The sequence below is a fragment of the Chaetura pelagica genome, unplaced genomic scaffold (genome assembly GCF_000747805.2).
Source record: "Chaetura pelagica isolate M959 unplaced genomic scaffold, ChaPel_1.0 scaffold613, whole genome shotgun sequence".
NCBI lineage: Eukaryota > Metazoa > Chordata > Aves > Apodiformes > Apodidae > Chaetura > Chaetura pelagica.
Window position 1 is genome coordinate 40,163 of NW_009952571.1, and position 21,178 is coordinate 61,340.

The following is a 21,178-nucleotide window of genomic DNA, read 5'->3' on the forward strand; positions in this document are numbered from 1 at the left end:
CCCCCCCCGCCTTCTGTCTTGCTGGCTTTTCCAACCCCTCTGCCTCCGAGGTCTCTGGCCTTAGAAGGAGGCGACCGTGGAACTGTGTGGGCAAACACTGCGGGCAGAGCCAGCCTGGAGCGAGGTGTCCCTGTGGCTCCCCAGGACGGTGCGTGTGCCACCCAGGCGCGGGGGTCACAGAGGGAGGTGCCCTCGCTGAACTGAAGCACGAAGCCTCTCGCTTTCCCTTTCTCCTGCTGTGACATTTTCATTTCGGGATAGAAAGAGGCCTCTGGTTCTGCAGCTCCCTCGCTGTGCCTTGCTATCCAGGAGGCACCGGGCTCGGCTGCTCCCTGGTTCCAAGCCATGGCACGTTTGTTCTGCCAAAGCCATTTATAACTCCCTGTCCCTGTGACATACGGGCACCTTGGCTCCCCGGAAGAGCTTGGCTCCGGGGAGGGCACGGCGGAGCCACTTTTCATCCCAAACATCAGCTTCAGCAGGGGCTGGGGACTCGTTCCAGAGGGAGAGCAGAGGGCACAGCCCCCCCTGCCTGGCTCGGGGCGCTGGCTGACCAGCAAACGCTGACTTGGCTTAACTGGACAATGGGTGAGCCCCGGGCAGCTGCTGCGTGGGCCCCAAAGGCTGCTGAGAACCCCCAGGCTGCCCCACCACCCCAGGGACCACCTCTCCCCCCCTGCCCCAGCTCCCCAGCATCGCTGGGTCAGATCGTGCAAAGAGAAACAGGTTAATGGCTTCATTTATAAAGGGGGGGGAGAACAGCTGAATGCCAGCAAAACTTGCCTCCCAGTGACTTGTTTCTAGCTGGAAATGGAGAGACCCCCCCACACTAGCTGTGCTGCAACGTTGACAAAACGCTGACGAGCGCGGGGAGGGAGGGCAGCCTGGCAGGTCTGCTCCATCTTCTGCCTTTGAAAAGAGAAGGGCAACAAATACAATCTCTGCAGGAATTATTAAATTCTCCCTGAGCCGGTAGCTCTGTCAGCCGTCCTTCAAAGGAACTGGAAGATGAAAGGGGTGTGTTTGAGGGCATGCACCACTTTGATCCCACCCCGGAGCAGCCAACACCCCAGCACTCAGCAAACCTGCCAATTTAGCGCTCGCAAAACAGCTTCTGTTCAGGTAAACACTGAATTCAGCTTTAATCAGCCTTGCAAAATGGCCATGAAAGTGTATCCACCCACATGTACAATATACTCACCTGTTGCCTCCCCAGAGGACTGATGGCAACGGCAGAGCCTGTTTCGTTCTCCCACTGACCTTGACAAAATCCCATTGTCCAGCAGAAGAATGTGTGGAGTTGGTTTAAATGTCCCTGTTGTTCTACCTGAGCACAGGTGTGTGGCTGTGTCTGGGCAGAACACTGATAAAATACCCCCCACCAGGGGTACCAGTGCAGATCTGCTAGTGCAGGATCTGAGGTCTGCTTGAGCAAACTGGTTTTCCTGCCTTCCCCCTCTCTGGTTCCTGACATCCAACACACCTCCTCTGTGATGGTATCATCTTTTCAACCTTTAGTCCCTTTTCTCCAAAGAACATTACCTAGGCAGACTTCTCCCCCCATCCATGGCCCTATTCTTTGCAGGTCAAGCACAGGTCTGCTTGATCAGAGCTGAAATGTAGTTAGTTTGGGTTTTCTTTTCCCATGCAAAGGCCCTGAAAGGAAGCCCTAGGGCTGCAGGGATGTGTGGTAGTTCAGCAGCTGGATCCCTTCCTTGGAAAGTGAATGCTGGTCATGTACACAGGGTAAGATTTGGGAGTCCTGGTTCCCAGGAGGCCTGTGACACTTTTGGAAGAGCAGTGATGCCAACCCCTGGCTGAAATCCCACGTGTTACCTGGAACTACTTTCCATAGGGCCAGCTGATCAAACATACCCATTTTCTTACTTGGTGTCCATCTCCCAGGTAGCTGAAAACCTTCCCATGTTAAGGAGGCAATTCCTGCAGCTCATCTAAAACCTTGTACTTTCAGATGAGCAAGTTATTCCCATCCAGGCAAAATGCTACATGACACACAAGAAATCAAAGCTCAGTTTCATTTGTGCCTCTTTGATACACTGGCACACTATAAACATGTAGATCTTCAGGAGGCTGGAGCTCCTGTACATCGCTGGACAGACTTCACAAACAGACCTGGGAGCGTTGAGCAGAGTCAAAGACTTTAGCATCTGAGGTTTTACTCTTTGCCTTCAAGCTCTGTGCTTCTCACTGCATGCTTGATCAACTGAGGAAGGACTGTGTTAGACAGGACCCCTTCATCCCCTCCTCCTGGCCTCTGCTGCTCCTCTTTTTTCTCTGGTGACCTTGTTAGGACCAGACAAAAGCCAACTTGATGTCTCCAGAAGGAGCCCCAGTCTCACTTCATCTTTTCCTGCTCTCTGTGTGAGCAGAAGAGAGGGAGCATGAGATCTCTGCAGTGTGCAGATCCCATGCTCATAAGGAGAGCACAAAAGTGCTGTTTAAAAATAAACGTGTAGTGCCTTGGAGATCTCAGCCTGGTCACCTTGGTCTTCATGCAAACACTGGGCAGAGTCTGGACAACATGGATCAGCTTGCTGCTGCTGATACCCATCTGCAGTAGTTTTCACTAGACACTGCTTGTCACTAGAGTTTAAGAAATCCAATTTGTTATCCCTGTGGTAACCAAGGTGCTCTCGGAATGTAAATGGAGGGGAACTGATGTGCCTGAGAATACCTGAGCCAACAGCAGGGAGAGGTGTCATTTCCTGCATGCAGCTAAGCTGAGTGTTAACTCTGAAGCCTACTGACAGCTATCACAGTGAGACATCAGCTTTTTGCTCATTGCTGAACAACAACTGTAGAAGAATAGGTCAGTTCTATGAGGAAAAATTGCTTCCAAGACACAATATTCTTTTTAATGGAGAACCAAGGAGAGAAATGGTGGGGAAGGTCTCTTCCACTTCCCACCCTGTCCAAGCAGAAGGAACAGGTTTCATCCCACTGGTGTGATGACTGAGGAGATCTTTGCTCCTCCTGTTTTTAGGATGCTGCTGTGGATGATGCAGTGTTGAGGAAGAAAGAGCAGAAAGATGTTGAACTCGATAAGAAAATCCTGGCTTTGCGGAAGAAGAACGAGGCGCTCATCAGAAGGTACCAGGTGAGTCTGCAGGGTCTGGCCTTCCCCAGCTCCCTCTGGGAGTCTGAAACAATGTGAAGAAGTTGGCCAGCAGTGTTTGGGTGACCTTTTCGTTGGTGCCATTTTTGCACGGGGAAGCCCTCGGAGCAGGTGGGCAGAGCTCTGCCTTTAGCTCCAGCCCCTGGATTGGAGTGGCAAGCAGGCTGGCTGATGCTTGCCTGGCTGCTGCAGCATCTCCTCTCACCCTGCTGTTTTCCTCTCTCTGCATCACACCTTTCCCATGACTTCATACTGGCCCCAGAATAGCCAAGGGACCATGGGTCTTGTGCACATCCTCCCCTTTCTGCAGGCCTGGTGTGTCTTCCAGCCTCTTCACATGTCCTATATCCAATATTTCACAAAACTCAGACTGATCATCTTCCCTGCCTGACAGGAGGGGGACCCCTGTCCTCTGTTCTTGCTTCCCACTCCGTGTGTGCTGAGACCAGAGCCCACAAAAGACTCTTGTGTCCACAAGAGGTTTACTAAGGTGCCTGTGGCAGAGGGACAGTTAATGCAGGTCACAGCAAGGGTACATGGATGGGACACAAGTTCTTGGAGAAGGGGTGGGTCCATTTAGGAGAAATCCTAAACAGGAAAATGGGCATCTGTAGACATCCAGGCACAGGCAGATGATAAGAATCTATCCACGTTTCAGGAAATAGAAGAGGACAAGAAGCGAGCTGAGCAGGAGGGGATGGCAGTTACCTCCAGGAGACCCAAGCAGGATGGACTCACTATTACCATCACCAAGGCTCACAATGTAAGTGCTGCCTCTCCTTCAGCAGGGCCAGCTCCCACTCCAGTCCTACCTCAGCAAAGTGACATTTCTGAACGAGAAAGCCTCCACAGCAAAGCTTTTCCAGGCACAGGCCATGGCTCCAAAGCCCTCACAAAAGGATGTGAAAACTCTGCAGGGTTGTGTTGTGTGCTCAAAGTAATTTTACCTGTTCAGCATGAATCTCCAGCCATGCCCAGGAACCTCTGCCCAAACACACAGAATTAACAGGCAAATGGATGAATGTGTGAACAGTTATGCTTGGTCCTGGCTGGGTCCCAGGAGTCAACATTGCAGCAAATGTGTAGGCAGAACCTCCCAGGTGTGTGTGTGTCACCAGGGGCATCAGGAACACCTCTCAGGGTGCCTGTAGGCTGGGCAGTGTCATGATCTCCTCAGGCTTTGTGAGTGAGCAAAACAAGGACCTCTTGGTTGCTCTGGAGCTCCCCACAACTGGGGCAGAGGTTGCAAGTCCCAGACTTCCTTCCCAACTGGACCAAATCTGTGTCTGATAAGCCCTGTCCACCCCTCCTGGAAGTGTGGGGCTTGGTAACCCCCAGCCAGTCCTGCTGTGACCCTGACTGAAGAGGTCTGCTGGAGCTGGGTGGTGCTGAGCCAGCCCAGCCTCCCCCTGCACAGGCTGCAGCACTGGGCTGTTAGAGCCAGCCTGGTGCATCCCTCACTTCCCCAGCTCGCCCGGCCCTCGCTGTACTCTGGAGGTGCTCTGTTGCACACATTTTTCTCTCATACAGGACCTGAAAGATGCAATTACCCAGACTGAACACTATGGACAAGATAGCCCAGCCCTCTCGATGGTGAGCACCACCCTCAGGAGCCATCCACTTGGCCTCCAAGGCCATCTCCTTCAGGACTTAGGCTTTCCCGAGCTAACTCAGAGTGCTGCAGAAAGAGGATGACATTTGTTTCCTATAACTCTGGCATTTTAGGCTGAAATGTCAGATTTGTAAGTGCAAAGGATTTTCCAGACCCGCTCTAGTTGTGGGTTTTGCTGCTGAGCAGACAAGGAGCCCCTTGTTCCCTAGGAATGTCACAGCTCCATGCTGGGCACAGAAGGCTTCCCCAGGGCAAGGCCTGCCTTCTCTGTAGCTGGCCTCCCTGCTGGCCTGCAGGTGTGTTGGGGAAGGGAATCCCACTGGTGAGCCCAGGGGCCTGGATTTGCTAACAAAAGTGTTTCATTTTCCAGGACAAAAGGGTGGTGAGTGAGAAATGGGTGAGCCCCTGTCCTACGAGCCCTGGGTTTGCCATTGGCAGTGAGGAAGAAGAGGAGGAGGAGGAAGCAGATCATATGTTCACATTCAGGATGGGGAAGAGGATGCAGCTGGCTGTTACCATGGACAACAAAGCCAAGGTGAGTAGGGAAGGGGATTCCTCTTACACTGCAGTCTCCTGACTTACAAAGGGGCTTCTGTTCCACCTCTCACTTCAGCTTCCTGCTCAGTGTGTCCCCTGGTGTCTTGTCTCCCAAGGGAATCGTTCCCTTCCTGCTCCTTTTCTTATTTCTCAGTCCTTCAGCACAGCCTCAGTCTTCATCTCAAGGTGCCACACACTTTTCTTCCCATGCCTGATTCACAGGGATCACCCCTCAGGCCTAGCTAAGCCTCCCAGTGGCTCCATCCAGCCGAGTGGCCAGTTCCCTTTCTGTGCCATGAGTCACCTTGTTGTCTTCCTGGGCCACCAGCAGGTTTGTTGGAAAGGGGATGGAAATAAATGGGAGCTCAGACAGGTTTATGTCCCAGCTGTTCCCCAGGGAGGCGGTGGTGTTTGGTGGTAAAACCAGCATCATTTCTCCCTGGTACTGTATTCCAGAAATTCCTAAATGCCGAAGGAAAAACAGAGTGACATGAGTATCTGCTGCAGCTTCCAATGTGATGGGCAGAAAATGTGACCTAGTGTTTGCAGACTTAATTAAGAACTGTGTGAAAAGGCAAAAGTAATTGAAAACGCCACTGCGTTCTTTGAATCCCCAGCCACCCCCTCCTGGGCTCTGCCCCATCCCTGCTGGAATCTGTGCCTCTGGGTGCAAGGATCCTGGTGGCAGCTTTGGCATCTCAGGGCTGATTTGCCAGGAAGGGTTTGATAAAGCTTTGGCAGCTGGTCCTGGCAGCATGGCTGAGGAAGTACGTGCCTGGATGAGCTTCATGCTCTCGTTTTCTTCACTTGGAGTGTGTCTCAGGGGGCTGATCTTGTTCTCAGTGGAGTGAGTGAGTTTGGCCAGTGAGGAGCCAGGATCAGAAGTGTCACCTGCTTTGGAAAAATGTATCTGCATGCACAGACACACCTGCACTGGAAGTGAAGGGAGCTCTCCTGTTAGTGAGTCTCTGGAGGCAGGTTATTGCTGCAGGTGATGTTTCTTGCTGCTCCAAAAGAATACAAGAGCCAATCACCTCTTCATTGATTAAGACTAAAGAGACACTGGTGAGACAACGGGAGTCACAACACCCAGGTGAGCACAGCCCCTCTGTGCTGACCACTGGGGTGTGAAGGAGACAGAAAGCCTCAGCTGGCCCTGAGACACGGGGCTGGACAAGGACAGCTCCTCCCTCTCGGCAGAGCTGGGAAAAGGAAAGAGTGGCACTAAATGATGCTCCCCCAGGTCCTCTCTTAGGCACAGCAAGGGGTTTGGTCCACGAGTCAAGAGCAGGCTTTTTTGTACTGAGGTCCAAGCCAAAGACATTCCCCAGGGTAATGGAATGAAACTCCACCCTTCCTGCTACCCTGGTGCTTTGGGGTAGGAGTGCTGAAAGCCTTGGCTGTAAACAAAGGGCAGAGAGCCATTCCTCCCTCTGAGGCAGCTTGGAAATATTTTTCTGGTTTTGTGCCTCGAATACCTTTTCATTTCTGCTTCTCCATGACCTAGTTACCCTTTCTTTCCATGAAGAAATAGGCCACAGTCACTGTGCCATTATAAAGTCATTATATGTTATCTTCAAGGAACTGAATAATTTAGGAAATAATGCACCTTTCAGTGATAGTTCAGGAGAAAGGGACTGAGGCCTGTCATTTCCCTGATAGATTATCCTGATAGATTACCAGGAGCACAAACATCCCCTTCAGATGAAGTCTCATTCCAGCACAATCAAACCACCTCCTGATGCGCAGGGGAAAATGCTGCTTTTTCTTAGAATAGAGTACATAGAAATCTAACCACCCTCATCACTGCCTGACCCTTACCAATGAGATACTTAAGGGTCTCCTCCAAGGTCTCTCCTGGCGCTGCAGCTCTGCATGGGGTGTCCTATTTGAAGCAATGGCATTTGCAGAGGGAGAGGCTCTTGAAGACAGGCTGTGACCCCTGGAGCTTTTCCATAACCTATAGCTCAGAATTCAAGTCCCTAGGTAGGGATTTGTCTTAGCACAAAGCAGTGGGAGCTAAATCACATTTTGGCCTTGAAATCCGTGCTGGGGTTTTGCAGCGTGGCCAGTTAACAGACCTCTGAGATTTATTCTGCTGGAAATGCAGAACTCTGTGAAAACTCGCCCTGAGTTCCCTGCTGTATGGTATGGGTGAATGGGCTTGCATTAAGCACCTTTCACAGCCCCCCGTGGTCTCCTGGCTGTTGGTGTAAAGCACAACCCAGCAGCCTGACTTGATGACAGGGGAAAACTGATGTATTGGTGAATGTTCCAGTGGCATCAGTCCAGAGCCTTCCTTTAGTGGCTTTAAATGTAGTTCCCAAAGCAAATGAGTAGGAAGGGCAGGGGACTGTAGTGGGTGAGAGAGAGAGATTAGGATTCTGGACAAAAAATGGTTTTTATATCATCTAAAGTACAAGCTTATTTATCGCTGCTGCCCTATTCAGGAATCCTCTGGGCTGCTGAAGATTAAGAAAGGATACTTGGTTCAGCTTCCCACTGAGCAAAGCTTCACCAAGTGTCCTCAGAGAGACCTGCTCAGTGGTGCTAGGGTTACTAAATGGGCCATCACCATCCTTCCCATGGCCATGGCAAGGTCCAAGCAGCAGAGGGGCTGGGCTGTGCAGAAATCCATTTACATTCAGCCCTAAATATCCCAAGTCACTGTAAAGAGAGAAGCCCCAAAGGAAAGGCAGCTGGAAAACTGCATAAACTGGACAGAAGTCCAGGGTTTTCCTTTCACCCCCATGTTCTTTTCCCTGATGCTCCTCAGATAGGCATTTTTAACCCTCCCTTTGCAACCTAGGGTGTCCCCCAGACATCAGATGGGCACTTCTCACTGCAGTTTCTCAGTCTGTTGCTGCAAGGAAGTGGTGTAGCTTTGTCTGGCTGCAGCTAAATGGCCAGTGCCAGTTTCACATCTCCTACAGGCAGGGAGTGAGTAGGACGGGCCCTGTGGAGGGGAAGAGGTGGCTCTGCCAGGCTCTGGTGGTCTGTGCATGGGTGCTTGCCTCATCTGGCACCCCTCACCTTGGGAGCCAGGGTGTCCCAATGTGGGACAAGCAATCTAGGAAGTCTCTGATCTTCTTGAAATGACAAACAAGCTGAAGAAGACAAACATTGGCACATTTAGCAGCACGTGCCTTCAGGCATTGCATCTTAGCCAGAGCAATATGGGGAGCAAGGGGGGCAGGCAAGGAGGGTATTCCCTAGAAGAGCTGGAGGTCTCCCAGCCTGGATCTGTCTAGCCATCCCAGCTCTGCTAAACAGGCACCTCCTCTATCAGCCTCGGGTCCTCCCTGCCATCTGCTCAATAAACTGCAAGTGTTAACGGCTTTGCCAACATGCCAGCCTTCCCACTGGGACTTTTAATACCTGATGGCCACCTCTCTGTAGACCCCATAGTGCACTTTGAGGCTTATGTCCTGCTCATGCTATTTTCTAGCTGTGCAAGAAAGTGTAAATAGACAGGCTCAGGTTTTCAGAGCAGCTGACAAGATTCCACTTTTCACTGCTGTCCTATCACAATGGGAAGTATTTGCCCATGTATCTGGAAAACATGTGATTCAGTTGGCATAACTTTGCAAGCTACCATGTAAGAGATGTCCCTTTACAGAAGATTTAATGGAAGAGTGAAATAAAGCTGCACTTGCCTGAGTTTATCACAAGGCAGGAGCACCAGCCTGGCCCCTTAGTGCTGATACTCAGTAACTTCCTAAAAGGACCACGTTAATGAAGTGGATTTGAGCTACTAGATCTTCTCAGCATAATTGCCAGCAAGACTGAGACCAGAGGATACTCTTGTGGCTGCAGACACTGCCCCATGAACCCAGAGGGGATGGCAGGAGACATTTGCAGCTTCAAATTTTCCTCTGTGGTCTGAAACACAAGACCAAGATGGTCAATTCAAAAGGTTAAATCTTCTCCCACCCACGCCCGTTGGGATTGATTTGCACTGACATAAGGACAAACCACATGTGGTTCTTGGGCTGCAAGCAGGAATCCTGGTCTGACTTCAGTCTCCAGCTTCAGTGGAATTTAGGAATAAAATAGAACATAAACAGGATTTTAAATATTCTTTTCATTTTAAAACATCCTGTGTTTGCACTGGCAATGGGAACATGTGACCCTTGGACACGAGGCCATTCATTCAGAAGCAGGTGCCTAAGAGCCAAGACCTAAATGCTTGTGAGCTCCGTGGCTGCCCAGGGCTGGATTCTGGTCTGTACCACCTGGTTCCGGTTGTAGAAAAGCCAGAGCTGCAGGAAACAGGCAAAGTTACTAAATTCATACTTGCACATTAAATTCAATACTTGCCTACATCTGCACACATGGGTGTGCTTATACACACAGGGTCCCCAGCAGCAGTTCCAGCAGGAGGCTGCAGTGACACAAACACAGAGAGAACATGGAATGTTCTAGAATGGCACTGAGCAGATTGGCAGCAGGTCCTTGCTTTGAACCCAACGTGGCTCCAGTGATTTCAAGAAGAGGAGAAATAGCAAAGGCTGGTTAGGAGCTACAGCTGAAAACTAAACCCAGAGCTGGACACACTCAAGGGAATGGACACAAAGGTTCCCACCATGTCCACAGAGCTCAGACAGAACCAAGGGCTCTGAGGGACACACTCCTCTTCTCGCCTGCATCAGACTAACTCAAGAACTGTCTCTACTGAGACAGCAAAGTTACACAGATGTGAAGGGAGAATGAACAGGAGACTAAAGGTCTGATGCTGGAAATATGCTTCAGCACCTCCTAAAACATTGATGATAGTTAGGAAGCCTTGCTAACTGAGGCCATCTGCAGCAGGGCTCCCTCCATGCTCACATCTGCACTGCTGGCAGAGCCAAGTGAGGATGAGGCTAATGAGAGAGGCATCTTGATATCATATGTCAGGGCAAATTGATGGATACTTGCAAGAATTCCACAAAAAACAGAGGTCAGTGTGTGCTGTTTGTTTTTGAAATCAAGTTCGTAGCAACAGAGTTCCCAGGTTTCACGGGAGTTCACTTGGAGATCTTGAGCTCCTCTGAAATCAAGACTCCAGTAAGTGTGGAAGTCCAAGGAGAAAAACAAAGGAAAGGATTCCATTCTTTAGAGGCAGAAGTTTCTGAGGTTGGTTCATCCCTGGTAAAGTTGAGCAGAGGACTCACAAAGATGAAGATAAAAGAAAAAGACCAGATAAAGATGGAGATGACTTATGAAGTCTCTCATTGCCTTGTAAGGCAAAAATAGAAAAGCACATGATGAGACAGAAAAATGATACTTTTAAATGAGAAAAAGTATGTGTTTTTGTACAAAAGATGTGCTCATGTGGAAGTGATGGCAGAGGGCACTGGCAGGAGCTCAGCCAGCAACAAAGATGATTAACAAAATAAGAACCAGATGTAAATCTGTGCAGTGAAGTCATGAACTGATACAGACAGCTGGAAATAATATCTGAAAGGGGTAAACTGCCGTTGTTCAAGGGGTTTATAGATTAGTTTTCTAAGCTATTCCACTGCTGAATAAATCATTCCAGAAATATGAACACACAGTGACTATGAAAAGGATAAATTATCAAGTGTTAAGACAGGTCAGGGTAGTAACTGCTTCATAGGCAAGGTTGGAGAGAACACCACTGTTCCCCTCTCTTCCACCCTCTAGGCTTCTGCTCCAATGCAACCTCACATGTACTGGGACATGTTGTTTGGTGAGAAGACAACTTCACATTTGTTTCAAAGACACAAATGCAAGATGACTCCAAAAGCAAAATGTCAGTCAGTGCTCATGCTGCAGAGCATCTGAGCAGGGGAGCTCCCACCCCACCTCACCTGCGCTCAGTTAAACATGCCTGTGGAATGTTCCACATCCCTGGAAGCAGGTTGGCAGCTGTATGAAGCAGGAAGGCTAACCAAAATCCTTTTCAGTCTGGGGGTGGCCTTCTCTCCTAGGAGGGCACGGGGCAGGACTGGTGGAGCTGCCATGAACTCCTGTTCCTTTCAGGGCAAGCGGATCGTCAGCGAGAAGCGCAGCGAGAGCTTCCCCGGCCCGGGCAGGGCGCCTGACCTGGGGGAGGAAGGGACAGAGCAGCTGGTGGCTTTCCGAAGGGGGAGGAGGATGCAGATTGCCATCACCATGGACAACAAGGAAAAAGTAAGTGCACTGCAAATGGCTGGACTGCAACGGGCACCCACGGGTGGTGTGGGCACCAGCAGGGCCATGGGGGCAGGTCAGGAGTGAGCCCAGGAACAGGACACTGGGAGAGGCTCTGTATTAACAGTGAGGAGCCTATCACCCCAAAGCTCTCTGGCTTCCATCACTGGGGAAGAGGAAAGGCCACAATACTTTCCCTTCTCTGTGACCCCAGCTAGAGCTAGCAGGCTCTGAAACATACTGGGTCCAGAAGACATACCAGATTGTTCTGGGAGGATCCATGGAAGCCCTGCCAGATACAGGGCATGAATCTCCCTCTGGCTCTTCCCAGCTTCTTGTTGGGGCCACACAGCAGAGCCAGGAGCACGGTCCACTTGTCTCACTGCACAACTTAAAAGGTAACAGAGCTGGACAAGATCTGCTTCTGCCTGGCCATAACCTACTGGGTGAGCTGGCTCAACTTGGTTAATCTTTGAAACATATTTCAAATACTTCTTTGCAAATACCTTCCTCTTTACACACACCGAGGCATGTGATATTTTCCTGTTTGAGAGTTAGCACAGATAAGTAAGAATGCCTGCAGCAAACAGGGTCAGCAAAGACTGTGAAGGAAAACAGTGTAGCTGCCAAACACACCCAGGACCGCTGGGACACCTATGCAGGACCCTCTTTGGGACAGCAGCCATCCATCTGCTAACTGCCCACATTCATCTTCAGTTTCTCCTCCTCCCCAGAATTTACCTGGGCTGAGAGCCCATTTGCTCCTTTCTCATGGATACCAGGCAATTTTTTGGATGCCATAAACCTCACAAAAGCTGCCTGGTTGAGCCACCAGTAACTCTCCATTCACCAGAGGTTTGCATGGCAGGGGTCACCCATTTCAGTCTAGGCACCACAAACACACCCAAGACATGATGGTAAGATGAGACCTGGCCATGCCTGTGCTGTAACTCTCCTTGAGGCTGCCAGTGTCATTCTGAGATTGCAGGGCAAGGATGTCCACTTCTGCTCTTGCTGGGCTTGTTGAAACACTGATGGCTGAGCCCTTCAAGGCTAGGGCTGTGCTAGGAGAGAGCAGCAGCAAGAGTGCCTAGGTTTTGGCTTCAGAACCTGAGTTTAAGCGCACAGACAGCCCTGGGAAGACAATATCTCATGTGCTTTTATTAGGGAACATGAAATTGGAGGCTGAGGGTCCATGTGGTGGACCTTGCTCATGTTGGCTCCAAAGCAGTTAGCTTCAGAGTGTGCATGAGGGTAGCCCTGGTCTGACCTGCCTGCACCTTCTTACATGAGCCACTGAAGAGCTGATGCTTTAGTTGCAGGCTGGCAAAGAGGCCCTTATGCCTCACAGATTTGATTTTGGTGATTCAGCAGAAGTTGGTGTCTTGGGTCTTGTTCCTGCTACTTTCAGCTCCCCCTGCAGTATGATTCCTTTCAATTCATTCCCAGGGAATGCCATTACCTCCATGTGGCAGTGCAAGGAGCTCACATAACTCTGTCAACCTGCCTTTCCCCACTTGTACACAGCCACCCTGGTCTCCTTCTCACAGCCTGGGCTAGAAGGTAATCCTGATAATCCCCAGGAATGCAAACAACTCTGTGCTGCTCCTCCTCAGATACCAAAGCTCATTTCAAGTTTTCCCCCTCAATCCAAATGTGTGGCTCAGCTGGCAGAGGGTGGGGCTGAGACCCAGGCACCCTCCTGGCAGCAGCAGGCTGTGCTGGAGGCCTGTGGGGTGCTGGGTGCTCAGGGCCACAGGGCTGAAGGACAGAAGGACTGTGCAGATCCATTTGTTGCCTTCACACCTTGGCTGAACAAGGGGAGAGTCTCTGTCAGGAGCACAGGAGAGCCACAGAGGCTTCATGTAACTCCTGCTATCAAGCAACACTATGGAGGAGCAGTATGTGCCCTCAACTCTACTTAAGACTGGGGGGAAAGATGAGTTTTGCTTGGTCCCCTGATCCTCTGCCTGTCTGGATATCCTGGCTGAGCAGCAATCTTGACTAATGTTGCTGGCAAGACCTGTTTAGTGACAGCACCATGCTTCTTGCTGGCACAGAAAAACTGTCTCCTGCTTCCAGTTGCTGAGCCTTGAAGCAGGTCTCCCCCAGCCTCTGGGGAGCTCTCAGGGAGCAGGATGGGGGCTTGCTGCTCCCTGGAAGGCAGGGTGCTCTCCAGAACCTTTTCCCTCCCAAACTGCCCAGGAGGCAGGGAGCAAGCAGAGAGGCAGCAGCTTGGTAGCTGGGGAGTGGCAGGGCTGGTGAGCACCTCCCTGAGCTTATTGGAAACATGGGCTTTTGTGCAAGGTTGGACAATGGGCTTTCATAGGAGTGTTTGTTCTTTTAAGTCTTTTTGTAATTTAGAAAAAAACAAACCTATGTTTTTGAAACTCTAGTTTCTAATACCTGTTACCAGCTGGATATGTTTCAGAGTCCAGCTGAGCCCAGGAGATTTCCTTGTTCCCAGTGATTTCCCTAGACTGCTCAGGCCATTTCCACCCCTAGTTAGTGAGGGTATCTTCATATTGTCATTTTAATGTGTAACTTCAGACAGCAGCTACAACAGCCAGGACAACAATCAGCTCTCAGCACACAGGCACCTCACAACATGACAAAAGGATGTGGCTGTAAGAAAGTTTAATGGTTGGATCTCATGGTCACCTCTGGAAGCTGCTTTCTCTCATCCACACCAGGTCAGCCTTTTCCCAGGATCAGTGACAGAAGCAGATGGGGCCTGAAGTGACAGGGCACATTGGCATGTCACACATTGTGCCAGCTTGGCCTGGGTGAGTCAAGGGAGGTTTGGTCTGGCCCACCCTGTCACTTCAGCTGTTCTTCAGCTGTGTTTTATACAAGTGTTTCTTTTTACTGGTAGTGATAGTCCTTGGAAAATTGAAACCAGGCAAGTCTGTCTCACATGCTGTGCCTTAGAGCCATGTGTTTCTCCAGGAGGCACTGGAACACTGCCCTGCAGAGAGCACTTCAGAGTTAGTGATACCAGAGTGTCTAAAACCTCTGTTAAATAATCTTGGCCTGAAGAGCTCAGCAGGTGCCAGAGGGGTGTTGAATGCAGCAGTTCTGTTCTCCCACCCAAGCAGGGGTTTAGCCAGCCAGCTGTGGTGACAAGTCTGTGTGATGCTGAGGGTTGCAGCACTTCAGGAAAGCTGGTCAACAGGGAACCAGCTGGAAAACAGGAAACCAGCTGGTAAATAGGGAAATTGTTACCCGATTACTCCATTTCTGTGTCCTGGGAAGCAGTGCGTGGATCATTCCCTGTTCACTTTCCCAAAGCATAAATGATTCAATCGACCCACATCTCCCTTCAGCTATCTATTCTGCAGGCCTGAGAGGCTGACCCTGTGCAGACGTGTCTGGTGAGGAAGTAGTTCTATAGTTTTGATCACTCTTGTTGCCCTCCTTTGTGTCTGTGTTATTCTTACTATATTATTTTAATACAAAAGGACCAGACCTGTGCATGGTACTCAGGCTGTGGGGTATTGTAGCCATACTCAAAGACATAACAATGTTTCTGGCTTGTTCTCTATTCTTTTCCTAGCAACTTCACATTTTCTTTGCTTTTTTTTTCTAAATAATTGATGTAACATTTTCAGAGAACTAGTCACAATAGCACCGAAAATTTCATTCCTGAGTGTTAATCATAGTTCAGGCTTCATTACTGTGTGTGTATATGTAAGAAGGGGCATTTTTCTCCATGTGAGTTATTTTCTATTATCAATATTGAATTTCATCAGTAATTTTATGATGCAGGCATTCAATGTCAAGAGATCTTTTGCAGCTCTTTGCTGGCAAATTACATTCTTTGCCCTGGATGATTTAGTGTCATCAGCAAACTGTCATCTCTATTCAGCTCCTTTTCCAGACCATTTATGAGCATGTTGAGCAGCACATGTTCCAGTGACACACCCCTGCTCATCTTCTACCATGGAAACTGGCACTTTCTTGCCACATTTTGTTTTCTATCCTTTAATTAGTTGTTATTCCAAAAGAGAAACTTCATTTTCATCCCCAAATTGATCAGCTACTGGCAGAGCCTGATGGGGTATCAGTGTTGTCATCTGAGTAGCTGTGTGTTAGGACCTGAGCTGCCACCCCAACTGGAGGATTAGCTTTTAGCCCCCTTATTGCCCCAGCACAGTCCATCCTTTGGGGTTTTTCCCCTCATGCCCCAGGTGGTTCCCTACTCATCCCAGGTTATTTGAGGGGATCACATCCATCACCCTGCCTTTCAGTCACATCCAATGGCTTGGCCACTGTCAGATTTGCCTCCTCCTCTCTACACTTGCCAGATTTATCCTATTAAAACATTTGATGGCCATCCTCATTATCCCACATTTTTCTCTGGCTCATAATGTTGAAATTCATAAAGAATTTCAACAAAAAGAAACAAAACCTCTCCCATTCTTGCTGCCCTGGGTGCTTCTGGCTGCTGCCACGGGCCGTCCCAGCCTGCAAGGCAGCTGGCAGCACTCAGCTGTGCCAGAGAGGAAATGCAAGACAAAGCAAGCTGTTCTCTTTATTTCCTTTTCCAAAACAGCCCAAGTGCCTTATATTACCCTGACATCTTGAAGCCTGATTTTTTTCTACCCACTGAAAGCCTCTCCCTGTTGGCATGGAGGGCTGGGAGGACCAAATTGTCTCCTTGCAGAAGGAATTAGCCTGAGCACGTCGCTCTGCTGGTGCAACTTCACAGCCTCCAGCCCTGCTGCTCCCTTGGAACTGCCACATCTGGGACCTTTCTTCCCACCTCTGCCTGACAGCCCCTAAATCTGCAAGTAGGGCTGGGGTTAATGCCTAATGTTTAGCACCATTTTTCCTATAAAAGCACTTCTTGCTCTGGCAGCATTTCAGGGTCGTTAATACATTAGAGCTGCAAGCCAGCAGCCCAGGACCAGTGGAGCACAATGGTTAATTAGCAGGTTACAAATCATCTTTTAAATGGACAGTTGATAGGGCTTCAGGGCTTTTAAATTGTCCTTTTATTAACAGACTTTCCCAGGATTGCAGATCAGAAATGAGTGCTTGTAATCAAGAGACAGAAGAGCTGCTTTCAGTGACGTAGCCAGATGAGTTTGACTCTGGTGCTTGCATGGGAGAGGAACCAAACCTGTGGCAGGAGAAACACTTGGTTTTACAATAGAGACAGAAAGGGTGGTTGAAAAGTCTTGATCTCCCTTCAGGCAGCACAGTTAGCAGGCACATTTTTCAAAAGAGTCAGAAAAAATATCCTCTCACACACTAGTTTCCAAGGTCATGCCCAGTGGGGGATCCAAGCACTGGAAAGCAGCTCTGAGCTCTCACAAAGGTCTCCTCCAGCAGAAGAAATGCCACTGCTGGTGCTGACACGTGCCTAGAGAAGTGGGAACCCAAAGGTTAATTTAACTCATCTGTTGGTACTTAGTTTTGCAATAAGAAGACAGTGAAGTAGCCCAGAGACACTGAAGCCTGTCAAAGCTTTTGGTCTGGAGAACTGTTAGTACAAAACGATGCTTAACAGGGCTGGGTGGTGGCATCAGCACCTTCACCCTTGTGCAGTAACTGTGGCTGGGAGAGGTCAGACAAGCTCAGGCTGAGAAAGCATTTGGGATCCCAGGGCTGTGTCCTGGTTAGGAACAGACTCTGCCCTCTCCTGGCCCAGACCATCCTGTGGCTGAGAGACTGAGAACTCCTTGCATAAATCTCAGGATAAACAACCATCCTCTTCTCTGTCTCCTTCAGGTTTTTGTTCCTCCCGTGCAGCTCTTCCCCTGCTGTGCAGGAACAATTAAACTAGGAGCTGTTAAGGTCATTGTCATATTTCATCATTTGGGGGGCGGAGAGGAGGAAGGAGGAGAAAAACATGTTTTGCTTCCCCACGACCTGGGTGTGTCAGAACAGAGGAACAGCAGCTCCTGGGGGGGGGCAGAACTAGATTTTTGTGGTCCTCTCTGTCTTCCGCGGGGACCCTTTTGAGACGCAAAAAAATAGAAGCAGCCTCAGGAAAAAGGCAAGCCTGGCTGCGAGCGAGGGCTGCGAAGGGCCGGGGCTGTAGGGAAGGGTTTGGGGAGCGCCCTGGGGAGCTGGTGCCCGCGGGGTGCGGGGTGCGGGGTGCCGGCCGTGTCCCGCCCGCTGCTGCGCGGCCCCTCAGCCGCGCTGTCCCCGCTCATTTCCTGGGCACCGCCTGGCTCTCCGCTGCCCCTGGGGCTGAAGCCGAGCCGTGCCGGGCGAGAAACAACCCCCCGCAGCTGCACGGCCCCCGGCCCCGCCGGCTTTCCGGTCCCTGCCTTTGGGGACACAATCGGGCGTTGTAAAGGAGCCAAACCCAAATCAGGCTTTGCATGAGCTTGCCTGAGAAATATGCAGGCTCGGATGAAGCAACAAGCACACCCGTGCAGCTCCCTGCCTCAGTTTCCCTATAAATTCTGGGTGTTTCTGGCGTGGCTGAGGTGGTCAGTGCTCCTCATCTCCTCCCACCCAAGGTTTCCCCCGGGGACCGAGGGGCTGCAGCTCTTCTGCAGCAGCTGGCTCCTTCCTACTCTGTATGAAACGGTGAGTTTCTTTTCCAGCTGCTTTAGAGACCAAACATCCCTCTGTGCTGTGCTCCTCAGCCAGCCTGGGGGGAGGGTTTTTTTGTTACAGAATATTTGCTGCAACCTTTTGAAATAAATACCCGGTACCATCTTTCACCTGCTGCAGGACAGGCCAGGATATGGTAAGGGGTGGCTCCTCTGAGCACAGACCCCTCTGGATTTTTCCCAAATTTTAGCTGAACAATCCTAGGACAATATAGTTAACATGTTTCCCATTATTTCCAATAATATGTTTATACAAGCTTCCCTTGTACTAGAGCCACACCAGCTTCACACCAGTGAAGCTGTCATGCCTGGAGTGCATGTCCATGAGCACTGGCTGCATGGTCACACTTCTGACCTGCCTTGGATTTAGCAGGTGAAGAAGCCCCAGAGACTGCCCACAGCTCCTTCCCTGTGTGATCCCACCAGGAACAGGCTGCAGTGGGGATGAGCTGCCTTAGGAGGCTGGGCAGAGCCAGCCAGGACTGAGACTGATCCCTAGTTTCAGGTATCCAGCTGGGCTAGGCTGGGGCTTGGCAAATGACTGGAATACAAGTCCTGTTTGCAGCCTGGGTTGGCCCTCATGGACTTGCTGCTTTCTGGAACAGCTGACCTGGCAGTTTGTACTGCCACTTTGCTCTTTGTGTTCCAGTTTTGTCTGGCACTGCAGAACAGCAGCACGATAATCTCAGCCCCACACGCTGCCCAGCCCTGTAACTGAGCAGCAGGGATCCCCAGCTGGATGCCCCAACTCCTGGGGGCTGCAGGGAGCTGAGGCCTTTCCACTCATGGCAGCCCCAGCTAATGAGGGGCTAATTTTCCCCTCCTGCCAGGCAGGGAGATATGAGCCCTAGAGCAGAGCTTGCCAGGCTGGTGGCAGCAGGGCTGACCCCAGGGGATGCAGGGATGGACCCCAGGGGAAGGGCTCTGTGCTTGACAGAGACAAAAGTCACTCCCAGCTTTACCATGGTGGCTTTTAGCTGCATCTTGTGTGGGCTCCCAGCTCTCACACTGTTGAATTATAAGCTGGGTTTGAAAAGATACCTTGGTCTGTCTTGGAAAGAAATAGGACCATACAGGACACCTCTCTGGCTTGGGAGGAGGAGGGGCCTATGGGAATGCATCCCTTTTTGTTGCTTTTCTCATGCATTCCTTACTTTCTGACTTCTCTTTTTCTACATTGGTTTGATTCAGGGCCCCAGAAACCAATCTTTATTCTTTTGCTGACCTTTTCTGGGCAGTTCTTACATGTCCTGGTGGGCACAGGGTCAGGCACAAAGTCCTCTGCCAGGAGTCCTTGTTTAATCCTTGAAACAGTTCCTGTGTGTGCTCTTGCAGGCAGAGGAGAGGAGAACAACAGAGAAGAGGAGATCAGACAGTGACAAAGGCCCAGAAACTGAGCACAGCAGGAAGGTGAGTGGGACCCCACGTCCCTTGGGGGCTACCCTTGCCTTGGAAGAAGAAACCACAAGGATATGCCTCCCCACCACTAAGAGTTGCCTCCATCCTAAAGGAAGCAGCAATATGCTCTGGTGTGGTCCCTGTTCATCCCTCTCAGTGTCCAAAGCTCTGCTGAGCAGCCAACACACCTGAAGCAAAGCAGTGCAGGGAAGAGGTGAGAGGGGACCTGCCCTGCACACCCTTGCTGTGGCTGCTCACGTCCCCAGCACAGCAGCAGGGATGTTGGGAAAGGTACAATGAGCTCACCCATGTGGCAGGACAGCCTTTGCTGGTTTCTCTCCCAAACCCATTAATCTGTGGGTTGAAAGGCTCAGGCCATATTACCTCCAGCTCCTCTCTTCAGCAGAAGCTGGGTAGGATGGAGGTAAATTGAAGCACAGACCTTCCCACTGACTGTTTAATGCAAACCCTGGAGGACATGCTGGTCCTCCTGAGCCTGCAGATGCTCTTAATTAATGGAGCACAAATTGAATAGACCCACCTCAGTGTGGTTCATTAGGAGGACACAGATGGGCTCTTATAAATTCATTCCAGCTGAGTCCCCCAGAGCAAAAAAGGGGAACACAGCCACATTGCAGCTGAGGTGAAACCCTGGTCAGGGACCAGCTCCCCCTGCCCTGTAGGCCCCATCACCACCTCTTCATCTACCCACGAGAGAACACAGACACCAGCCATGGTCTTCCCTCACTTTTGGCTTCCCCTTTGCTAAGGGGCAAGGTAACAGGGCACTTCCCTTTCCTCCAGCCCTGGAGGCTGAGCCCTGCTCTCACCAGCTGGGTGCTGCTCAGCCCTCCTGTGCTTCTCCTCCATGGGCACGTGGGGCTGGGAGCTGTGTGGGGCATCTCCAGGCCTGTGCCCCTGTCCAGGGACCAGTGCCCGCCCTTGCTTTGCCCTGCTGTGCCTTGCCTTTCTGCAGCCCCCATCTTCCTCTGGGGGGTGCAGCCTTGGGCCCCCCAGCTCCTGCCTGCTAATGAATGGAGGAGCAATTACTGCCACCCCATCTCCAGCCCACGCGCCGGGTCTCCTTGGTAACACAGCTTTCCTTCCCTCCCTCCCTGCTGCTCTGCTTTTAGCAGCAGTGCCAGGCTGAGGAGGTAATTCCTGTGTGGGGAAGGGGTGATGGTGACTGGTGTGCAAGGGCACGTGTACAGAGAGATGCATTACCCACTGGTAATGAGCACCCCAGGTTGCAGCTCTGCCCTAGGCTCTTTGCTGCTTGACAACACAGCCTGGCCAGTTGGCTCCTGTTTCTACCATGTGCATTAACCTCACAGCTGGGTTATCCACCTCTCCCTCCTCATGTGCTCTGTCAGCCCTGAACTATATTTTCATTAAGCTTTACATTTTTGAGCAGTGACAGCTCTGAACTGGTCTGTCGTGAGGAGCAGTGATGAACCAAGGGGCTCAAAGCAATGAAAGTGGAAGGCCCCTTGTCTCCAATGATGCTGCTCTTGGCACCTGCAGTACTGTGTGCCCTGGGCACAGAGTTGGCCCCAGCCCTGCTGTGGTCTCCTGGGGATGCCTGGGGGCCAGAGAAGGCTGCCTTCCTTCCTGTCAGCGTGAGGGATCTCATAGGCATAATTTTGATTTTAGTGTCCCAAAGCCCAGGGCACCTTCCGTGAGAGTTCCACCTGTCAAACTCTGTTGGGAGATGCTGCAATTACTTCAAGAACTAACTACATGTTTTAAGTAAACCTTAGCAAAGTGTCTCTTCCAGGAAAAACT

At 50.8% G+C, this 21,178-nt stretch overlaps 1 protein-coding gene across 1 annotated transcript in view; it reads left to right on the forward strand.

Annotated features, from left to right (window-relative positions):
* LOC104385136 (chromosome unknown open reading frame, human C15orf52) overlaps positions 1 to 21,178 on the forward strand; it is a 30,075-nt gene that overhangs the window by 472 nt on the left and 8,425 nt on the right. Inside the window, exons 2-6 of the mRNA XM_009993549.1 lie at positions 3,005 to 3,118; positions 3,795 to 3,899; positions 5,119 to 5,283; positions 11,274 to 11,423; positions 19,331 to 19,405. Of these exons, the coding sequence (XP_009991851.1) occupies positions 3,005 to 3,118; positions 3,795 to 3,899; positions 5,119 to 5,283; positions 11,274 to 11,423; positions 19,331 to 19,405 (609 nt within the window). The remainder of the gene's footprint in view (positions 1 to 3,004; positions 3,119 to 3,794; positions 3,900 to 5,118; positions 5,284 to 11,273; positions 11,424 to 19,330; positions 19,406 to 21,178) is intronic.